This window comes from Stomoxys calcitrans, chromosome 5, assembly GCF_963082655.1.
Source record: "Stomoxys calcitrans chromosome 5, idStoCalc2.1, whole genome shotgun sequence".
Taxonomy (NCBI): domain Eukaryota; kingdom Metazoa; phylum Arthropoda; class Insecta; order Diptera; family Muscidae; genus Stomoxys; species Stomoxys calcitrans.
In genome coordinates, this window is record NC_081556.1 from 13026182 (window position 1) to 13036098 (window position 9917).

A 9917-nucleotide genomic window follows, 5' to 3' on the forward strand; every position below is an offset into this window, starting at 1 on the left:
AACGAAAGGGGTGAGCTGCTTATTGAATATATTATAAGTTGCAATCCGGCGATTTGTAATAAAAGGGATAAACCGACCGGCCCAGGAGGTACTAGATATAAGTGGAAGAATATGCCACTGGAAAGTGTTGGATGACCACAGCTTCTCTGATCATCGTTTATTAGTTTTAGCCTTGGGGAAAATACTGGAGCAGTGGTCCCTCGGCTAAACAGAAGAAATGCGGATGGGGATACATTTCGGCACAAATTCTGCACCACTATGCCTTCTAGACTAGAAATGGAAGTGGAAACTACGGAGGATATTGACATAGTGGTTAAGCGGATCTCGAAGGCCCTGAATGACTCGCTTGTGTCAGCAGGCTCTAGCGTCCAGCCAAGGGGCAGACAGCGACCGCCATGGCGGACCCCAGAGCTGGTTGGTCTAAGGAAGGACTGCAGAAAACTCTTCAACAGAGCAAAAGCCACAAGAGCACCATACGATTGGGATATCTATAAGGCTGAGCTATAAAAATATAAGGCTGAGCTATAAAAATATAAGGCCGAGCTTAGAAAGGCTCAGAACAAATCCTGGGTAGAATTCTGCAGCTCCGTGGAGGATTCATCTGAGGCCTCTACGCTAAGGGAGATTCTGTCCTCGAGACCTATTACGGTAGGGTATATCCAGAAGTCAGAGAATGTATGGACAATGTCTAGTGAGGAAACACTAAAACTACTCGTTGATACACCTTTACCGGGAAATTCTCCAACGGACAACGTGATGCCAGAAGAGGTTGTCACTGATATACATTCGTCGGAGGCTATTAGGGAAATTGTGTCTGAACCGAAAATCCTTTGGGCGATAAAAAGTTTTGACTCCTTTAAGTCGCCAGGCCCTGATGATATATCACCGGTTGAATTACAAGCTCTGTCTGATAGGCTTAGGGAGATATACTCTGCTTGTATCAGAATGTCATATATACCTGTGAGATTGGGGGACACGAAGGTCATTTTCATTCCGAAAGCAGGAAAACCCTACCACACGAAGGCAAAAGATTTTCGTCCTTTTAGTCTGTTATCCTTTATGCTGAAGACTTTTAAGAGGTGGATAGAAACAAATCTTAAGGCAAAGATCCCTGGAGATCGCCTATGGCGGTAACATCATGCATATAGTAACGGCAAATCCACTGAAACAGGCCTAGTCGGCCACATAGAGGGTTCTCAAATTTAATTTAATTTAAATTATATTAAAATAATCGAATCGAATAATCGTTTTCGAATTTAAAATTGGCTAAACAACTAACTTGAAAATCGATTTTGTTGACAGCGATTTTTGTACTTACAAAATCGATTATTCGATGGTTTAATTGGCGCCAATTTATGTAAACAAATAAATCAGCCATCAACCAAATAACAAAAAGTTTTACCACAGCGGTTCATTCAACTTAATTCAAGTAAAAAAAATAGCTTACAAGTGCTTTTTTGTTTTCGTTTCATTATAATTTCGCGGTCATGACCACATTAATTGAACAACAAATAACTAAAATGGGTCTTATAGACGAGCCAAATATTGTTGAGTAAGATAATCATAGCTCAGCGAAACTACATAAACACATATAATTTTACTCGCTGTTCCTTCATATAGAAAAACTACTGAATTAGTAAGATTGCTTGAACTCAGGTCCACCAATGTACCTCTCCAAATAAATGAATATGGCAAAATCGTTTTATGTGCCGACCTAGCAGCTACAATGCTGGGAATAGCATTTGATAAGGTATATTGCCATAAATATAATGAAAAAAAGTAATCAAACTTTTTATATCGTCCAGGAACAAGCGCTGAAACTTTCGGGCTTAAAAAAATCTCATTATACAAACAATAAACGTATGATTGAAAAGTTATTGGATCTCAACAAATTGGTTGGCGTAAATGATATTTGCATACAATTAAGTTTACAAGAAGTAAAAAAGAAAGCAGATGAATTGTTGGAGTTGTATCGCAAAGTCATCGCCAGTGAACAAACAGAAGTTGATGATACTCATCCCCAGTATGCAAGTATGGCTGTATTTATGGCTTGTAAGCTCTGTCAAAAGAAAATATCAAAGACAAAGATAATGCCGTTTAGTAATCTTCGACCCGCCCAGTTCCAACAGTTAGAGCAACGTTGGGAAAAACTAATTGCTAAACACTACAAAAACACTATGGACAACAAATTGAAAGTACAAGACTCGGAGGAAAGCGATAAAGTAGAAGAGAAACGTTGCCCTGAGTCCAAAAGAGAACGTTTCGAAATAGAAGACTATGGTAAATGGAAGAAGCGCATGCTAGCCATGGCGCAAGCCAAGTTAAAGCAAGAGGAAGGTGTCAACGATAAGGAAAACGAGTTGGAAGGGGAAAACGATCAAATTATATTGGGTTGTTGAAAAAAAATGAAACACCCACAATTTTTTTGTTAGTTTATTAAAAAAAAAAAAACACAAAAAAAGTTAAAAATTATAGTTAACAATATTCTTTGAGTGCAAAAAGAGAGCTTCGTTGCATTGTTTTCTAGACAGGCTTATTTTATGAACGCCCCTCATTCCACATATTTGTAATGTGGCTAAGTAAAACTTCTCCAACATCTTGTGGTTGGCCATTACTTTTGTAAGCTGCAAATGTAAAAAAAATATAATTAAACATTTGCATAATTCAATATTTCTACAATGAAAATACTCAACCATTATACAAAACCAATTCTGCCTCATCCTCAGTTGGTGGCCATTCCTTCAAAAGTTTCTTTAAGTGTTTATAAAATTTCAATAATATCTCTCTTTTCATTTCCTTCATTTGCCAAGTGGTGGATGGCTGGTATGTCATGGCTTCAAAGAAGGACAACATAGGTGTGGCACCTTCCAAGGCGACATAGTATGTAGTTCCATTTATAGGCACAGTAAATTTATAAACATCGTTTTTAAAAGGCCTTTCGACTCCAGCTCTGTTCTTTACAATCGTCTCTAGAGGCTAGATATTAGAGAAAAAAAGTTTTTTAGGTCAAGATAATATTGCAAATTGGGGATGAACTCTTTCATGATATCCCATGAAACAGTGTGAAAAATCACCATCTAGAGTAAACATTTGATTACGTTTGAGCTCTCAATGCCTTTTAATGATGTAGACTGTCTATCAAAAGGAAAACGGTCTATAAACTGCTACAGTGCAATGTTTGCTGGATATGTAAATAAGGATTGCTGTTATGGGGAGGTGTCGTTCAATCCAAGTTGAATATGCTACCATAACTTTTTGGGCAGCTTTACGCTTTTTTGTTTCGCCACCGAGCGGGCATGACCTAGCACAACTTAAGTTGCAGTAGGATTAGGAGAATTCCCGCAAGAAAAAACCCATATTTTTTGAATAACTTTAAATGGAGAATAGATATGCGAACCGAACTGGATCTCGGGTTAGAATATGCGCATATGAGCTGAAATTCTGTGTAGATATAACATCAAAACATTTTCCAGCCATGGAAAGCTCCTCATAAAACTTCGGCATTAAGGCCATTATCATTGAGCTAAATTTTGAAACAATTTTCATTGGATTTGCAAAGAACTTGTCAAATGCGTTTCATGAGGTATATGAGATTCGAAAGGATTTTTTTAATTCTTAAATTAACTTACCACAACTCCTGCCTTAGTCAGTATACGACTTTCGATTCGTGAATTTACAAACATTGTATTTGGCACCAAAATAATTAAACGCTTTACGGCGAACTCCACCTTTTCCTTTGCCTCGTACAGCTCAATCCGTTCTTTTAAGCCCAGATGCCCGGTATGAGATGGTAATGTAAGTTTAAGGTATCCATGAAAATAGTTAGATGCCATGCCTATAAGACAAAAATCAATAAAAATATAAGAAAATTAAATGTTATAAGCAAACAAAGGTACAACGATCAAAGAAATGGCGGGGCAACATGATGGCCATTAGTTATTTTAATGCGCTAATAACTCGCTTTGTCATATCGAGTATCACAGTCACTCAATATTTAAATCAGAGCCAGTGCCGACCGGCCCTCTCATTAAGACTATCACTCGATAATGGCTGCAACTACAGTTGCAGTAATTCCTGCTGAGCATTCCACTATACGCAGCTTCTGGACGGTAGCCACACCTCACAAAGTTCTTACCGTGTGTGGTGCTCATAGTTGTCCCCTCCGGTGATAAATACCCATCAAATAAACCGGCTAATTTTTAAAGAAATTTTTTTGGGACTGCTTTCTACTTATTAAAAAAAGAACCTTTAACGAGATGTGCTCTGTAAAAGCAACGGTCCAAAAAAAATCAACTAAGTATTTAAAATTTACGAAATTAATTACCTTCAGCATAATCCAAACCATGAGATTGTCGTATCCAATTAGCATATGATAGATGTGAGAAACTAATGTTGACACCGATAAGCAACCAATATAATGGTATATAACAAAGCCATCCTAATGGTGGTAGAATAAATTTTGCATTCATAGCAAATCTAACCAATGCTGCAAACACAACCAACATAACAATCACAATTGTTTCAATATTCACACTGAAACACCTTTTAGCCATTATCCACCATTGGTCACTTCCAGTGCTCTCATAGTAGTTGGTATACCAAAGTATTTCCCTTAGGTAAAGGAATAGACGCCTGGATAGCTCTGCTATAACAACCACGCATAATATTTGAATGCATGTATCTGAAAAATAGTTTGCCAAATAGATAGATTTTTTTTCAGTTTTGATATTAACAATGTATTTTACTTACCTATATAGTCAAACATACTGCTACACTTTCTTTTATCAGATCGAAATTGTTTTGTTAAAGGTAAGTGGCATTGCAGCACCTCTTTTTTTGATGGCATTGCAGATTTCTCGGTAGTGGTGTTTCGATCAGCTGTTATAAAATGTAGGAATAGGTCGATACATTTCCTATACTATATGATCAAGAACAGTAAAAACTAAATAAATTAAATTATGTAACAAGTCAGTCGCTAGTAAAATTTATTTTAAATAAAGTGTTATCTGGAATTATCCAAGATTCCCTCATTATTACTGAATAATGGGAATTATATTTATTTTTTTCTTCAATTGCTGTTTTATTCTTATTATCTGTAATTGCATGTTATCGATAACTTACCAGTAATGCAGAGTTTACATGGCACATCTGATGTATGGTCATTGTAATAGTATTGGTAGAAACAAAGGTGTATGCATCACATGTGCACAAAACCATCAGTCATGGCTGAAAATTCAAAATAATTTGATTTTTTCGATGAATGGCGTCTATCGATTAACGTTTACAAAGAAATGTGTAATCATTAATTGACAGATATTGAAAAACACGTTATGTGCCAAATGATAATGGCCCTTTTAGACGGCATATCATGGCCGTACTCACCGTGTATATGTGTTGATTACAGGTTGTGGCAAGAACGGTACATCGATTTTTTATTTTCTTTGATTTTATATAATTTTTCATATTTTACTTGTCATTTCTTAGCCTTATTTGTCACAGAACGTGACATAAAACTGACTTACATATATCTTTTAATCTTGTGGCTGCTACACTTGATAATGCAAATAAAAACTGGAATGTCAATTTGACAGTGTACAGAAATTTGACAGCCCAATGGAAATTTACGCCACCAAAGCCACAGGGTTGCATACATGATTTCGTTGTTGTTCGGTTAGTGACTTTACCTTGTATAAATTTGCCTAGGCCAAGCATCGATTAAAGTCGATTTTTTGCGATGCATATGCATATTGATTAGTGAACACTCTTTGTGACTGTAATTTTGTATTTCAGTTTTAATTTTAATTGTTGAAGTTGAAATGTTCACCGTTCCTATTGTACCACCTGACTTACGTCATGAGGAAACTATCATCCAGGCAGCGTATGCTTTGGATAGTCTTCAAAATACTATTAACACCATATTTCGGTGCATCGACAATAGAATTGAGCAAAATAATGCAAAGGTGGGGGAGTTGCAAAGTCGCATAAAGAAATCACAGGAGAAGATCAAAAGTTTACAAGGAACTCGTAAGGCTATCCATATATACGCTCCTGCTCGTTTTCCGGCTAATCACGTTTTCAAGGATGATATTCCAGTAACCTTTAAAAAAAGCATTACAAGTGACGAGGTTAAGGGAGTAAAAAATGCAACAGAAGGCTACGAGGTGAAATCTAAAATAGACCTGAGTTTACCTAGCATAAATGAGAAGCTCGTGTTCTTCCATGTCAGAGAAACGGATCAAACTACTGGCGTTGACAACAACATGAAAAAAGAACGATTAAATATTAAGCAAGTTCAAGATTTGGGAGTCTTGCCAAATGATTTAAGATCTGTGGCATCCGTTTTGTTATTCAACAGTGAATACAGTCCATACAGTTTGGAGGAGGAAAATGCAGAGAAACGCGAAAACTGGAAGCGAGCTAAATTGCTAAGAACCAAGCGAAACCAAAAGAGCATTGCAAGTAATCAGACAACATCGAAACATGTTCTAGAGCCAGCACCCCACTCGTTAGCACACAGAAATGAGAAGCTTACACCATCAGGTGGATTAAAATACACCCCTAAACTGATTGAAGCTCCAGAGTTAGATTTGCCATGGGATTTGCCAGATTTGCAGGGAATAGCAGATGACTTGCGCTTCGAAGGGCAGGAAGCAAAACAAAAGATTGCGCCTTCTCTAGGATTGGTAGTTGAATCGCTACCCGACTTAGATCAGCTGATGCAGGAGAGTGCTAAAGGTAGCCAAACTTCAAAAGAATCTAATGTTGAACAAGTATCTAAGAGTACTGCAGACAAATTAGGTGATTGTCCACCTCCGCCTCCTCCCCCACCACCACAACCGGCACCGATGACTTCTAACTTGGTACCTCCACCTCCACCACCCCTACCACCTGCACAAAAACCAAACATATCTACAGCTAATTCTGCTGCTGCAGATTCCCGGTCTGAATTAATGGCGGCAATACGCAACGCCGGTGGAATGGGTAAAGCTCCCCTAAAACGAGCTGCGGCACCCATAACATCCAACAACAGTGAAAACAGTGTCCATCCAGGGATAGCGCAAAACACTCAGCAAAGAAAAAATACTCCTAGTCCCGGAGGAGACCTAATGACTGATTTGCATAATAAATTATTGATGAGAAGAAAAGGCATTTCCGGGGCGAAAGAAAATCAGGATAATGTTCGTAAAAACGAATCATCGACCACGAGTACACCGTCTGGTAATCCGGTAATTTCAAGACTATCCTCGTTGATTCCTCCACCTGTAGCGAGAACAAAGATTGCCTCCGAAGATGAGGACGATGATTCTAACGATGCTGATTGGGTTGATTAACCTGCTACTGTTTTAGAGAAATATTCTTCCCTCGACATGATTGTAAAAATACATGGTATTGATTATCAATTGTATATATGTATGTATATACACCTGTATTACGAAAATATGTTGTTGTTTTAAAACATATCCATTAGGAGTTATTACCAGGTATCCAAATCAATTGCTATATAACTCAACCAAAATAAAAATATATATAAAAAAAGAATTTTAAAATTCACTATGCGTATTAACTAACTTTTAAATTAACTTTTACTCTGCATATCAAGTTTCCTTACACTACTTGAAATAATTTGAGTTATCACACGAATGAAGTGTAAAAATTTCATAAATTTTCATTATAGGAGTTCTTAAATAAAACCACTACATGAAATGGATTGTAGTTTTCTATTTACGTGATTATAATTAGGGATAAATGAAAATTCAGCACTCACTCAATTTTTATACTTTGGCAAACTTTTCAAAATTAATTTTGCTACTAGCTGCCAACCTTATTACACTTACGTCTTTACGTTTTTTGTACCCTACACCACTACTGTGGTACAGGGTATTTTAAGTTTGTGCATTTATTTGCAACGTTAAGAAGGAGCAGAGCTAGACCCATTGATAAGATACCGATCGACTAAGAATCACTTTCTGATTCGATTTCCGTCTGTGAGTCCATGTATTCTTGTAATCAAAGTGCAGGTTGTATTTGTTGCTCAATCACGAAATTTTGCACATATCACTTTTTTGGCCCAAGGACGAATGCTATTGATTTTGGTAAAAATCGGTTCAAATTAAGATATAGCTCCCATATATATGTATCGCCCGATTTGAACTTTAATGGCTCTAGTAACTACAATTTTCAACCAATCTGCATAAAATTTGAAAAGGATTGTTTTGTTACTGATCTTAGCATATCTGTAAGATTGCATCAAAATCTGTTCAGAATAAGATATAGATCCCATATATATGTATCCCCTGATTTGCACTTTAATGGCTGAAGTAACTACAATTTTCCACCGATCTGCACAAATTTTGGCTTTGATTGTTTTGTAACTGATTTTAACATATCTGCAAGATTTCATCAAAATCGGCATTTTTAATAAAACTTAGAATGAACTTTAATCAAATATACTTTTTTTTACACTTTTTTTCTAAAGCAAGCTAAAAGTAACAGCTGATAACTGACAGAAGAAAGAATGCAATTACAGAGTCACAAGCTGTGAAAAAATTTTTCAACGCCGACTATATGAAAAATCCGCAATTACTTTTTGGGCAATCCAATATATCTCCCATATATTTTTATGGCCGGATTTGCACTTATATGGCCGTATTAACAACAATTTTCAACCGATCTGCACAAATTTTGACTTTGATTGTTTTGTAACTGATCTTAATATATCTGCAAGATTTCATCAAAATCGGTTCAGATTTAAATATATCTCCTGCATATTTTTATCGCCGGATATGCATTTATGAGGCCGTAGTAACTACAATTTTCAAACGATCTGTTCGAAAAAAAGTCTGCAGATTATGATGTAGCTCTCATATAATTATATGTACTGCCCGAATTCATAATTGTAGGGTAGTTTTACGGTATCATATAGTTGTAGTGTATTATGTAGTCCTTACTGGTTAAGATAACGATTTAACTTAAGCTAACTTTTTTAAAAAAATCACAAGTTCGCTAGTCAAAAAAATACAAATTAAAACTTTTTTATTTTGTCGGAGCGGAACGAATTTTGAGATTGGAAACTGATCCGCTTCGGTAATATAGGCCCGCTCCGCTCCACGTTCCACTCAACTCCAAATCCCTGGGGATAACTATAAGCACCATGCAGACTGGAACCTTGAGCTCCGTTCTATGTGGTGATTATCGTTATCACGAAAAGCTTATCTGGGAGCTACGGGGCCCGTCCACAAGTTGCGAATAGTGGAATGCTCCATACGCACTAGCTGCAGCTGCAGTCGCGCTCAATCAGTGCGATCGAGTGTAGAGTGTTAGAGTGAGGCCGGCGAAACCGACTTTTGCTTAAATACTGAATGCCTATGATGCTTGATATGACAAGGTAAGTAATTAGCGCTTTCAAAAAACCAATGGTTATCATCAGGTTTGCCGTCAATCCTATGGCAGCCGGTTGTGCGTACCGGATTGTCCCGACGAAGTCCTTCATCGGCAAGAGCAGATGGCGATATACACTGCCGCCTCAGTGTACAACACACTGCTACAACAACCAGGTTTGCAGGTTTTTTCTCAATAAATAATAGGCTGGAGCTTGGTAAGAATTGAAAAAGATGCACCTGGACTACAAGGAGGAGGTAGATACCTCGAAAATCGGGTTGGAACTAAAGCGTAAACTCGTAACGCTGAACAATTGAAAGTCAAACTTTTGCAGAAAAATTCGCAGAAGAGTAGAATTTTCAAAAGGTTTTACAAAAAGTCATTTGACTCCAAAAAGTTCGGAAATTCCGACTTTAGCCGCACAACGGTAGCACTAGTTGTTGTAGCAGTGTGTTGTACACCTAGACGGCAGCCCTTGCCGACGAAGGATTCCATCGGGTTAATCCGGTACGTACAACCGACTACCATGGGTATGAAAC

General features: G+C 37.3%; 3 protein-coding genes across 4 annotated transcripts; 2 read left to right on the forward strand and 1 right to left on the reverse strand.

Moving 5' to 3' along the window:
- The first annotated feature begins 1377 nt into the window (after positions 1-1377).
- LOC106083450 (origin recognition complex subunit 6) lies at positions 1378-2474 on the forward strand. The gene is made up of 3 exons (XM_013246470.2): positions 1378-1552; positions 1621-1750; positions 1806-2474. Exons 1-3 carry the CDS (start codon positions 1488-1490, stop codon positions 2397-2399), a joined length of 789 nt encoding a protein of 262 aa, XP_013101924.1. The 5' UTR covers positions 1378-1487; the 3' UTR covers positions 2400-2474.
- Positions 2446-5178, reverse strand: LOC106083449 (stimulator of interferon genes protein homolog). Of its 2 annotated transcripts, none has more exons than XM_013246469.2 (6): positions 5122-5178; positions 4750-4918; positions 4325-4681; positions 3630-3835; positions 2694-2976; positions 2446-2624 (listed from the first exon to the last, which is right to left on the reverse strand). In XM_013246469.2, the coding sequence occupies exons 1-6, from the start codon at positions 5161-5163 to the stop codon at positions 2539-2541; spliced, it is 1143 nt and encodes a 380-aa protein (XP_013101923.1). In that variant the 5' UTR covers positions 5164-5178; the 3' UTR covers positions 2446-2538. The 2 variants fall into 2 exon arrangements, with proteins under 2 accessions (XP_013101923.1, XP_059226331.1); XM_059370348.1 differs by lacking the exon at positions 5122-5178 and adding an exon at positions 5038-5072.
- A 554-nt stretch (positions 5179-5732) lies between these two features.
- On the forward strand, positions 5733-7530 carry LOC106083412 (WASH complex subunit 1). The gene has a single exon (XM_013246375.2). It carries the CDS (start codon positions 5817-5819, stop codon positions 7329-7331), a length of 1515 nt encoding a protein of 504 aa, XP_013101829.2. The 5' UTR covers positions 5733-5816; the 3' UTR covers positions 7332-7530.
- The last annotated feature ends 2387 nt before the right edge of the window (positions 7531-9917 follow it).

Bases quoted from the DNA above. Each gene is read 5' to 3' on its own strand.
- LOC106083450 (XM_013246470.2), top strand. From the start codon at position 1,488: ATGACCACATTAATTGAACAACAAATAACTAAAATGGGTCTTATAGAC. The intron at 1,553-1,620 runs GTAAGATAATCA...TCCTTCATATAG, and splicing joins GACGAGCCAAATATTGTTGA to AAAAACTACTGAATTAGTAA. The intron at 1,751-1,805 runs GTATATTGCCAT...TATATCGTCCAG, and splicing joins TGGGAATAGCATTTGATAAG to GAACAAGCGCTGAAACTTTC.
- LOC106083412 (XM_013246375.2), top strand. From the start codon at position 5,817: ATGTTCACCGTTCCTATTGTACCACCTGACTTACGTCATGAGGAAACT.
- LOC106083449 (XM_013246469.2), bottom strand. From the start codon at position 5,163: ATGACCATACATCAGATGTGCCATGTAAACTCTGCATTACTG. The intron at 4,682-4,749 runs GTAAGTAAAATA...ACTATTTTTCAG, and splicing joins CAGTATGTTTGACTATATAG to ATACATGCATTCAAATATTA. The intron at 3,836-4,324 runs GTAATTAATTTC...TTTGTCTTATAG, and splicing joins TGGTTTGGATTATGCTGAAG to GCATGGCATCTAACTATTTT.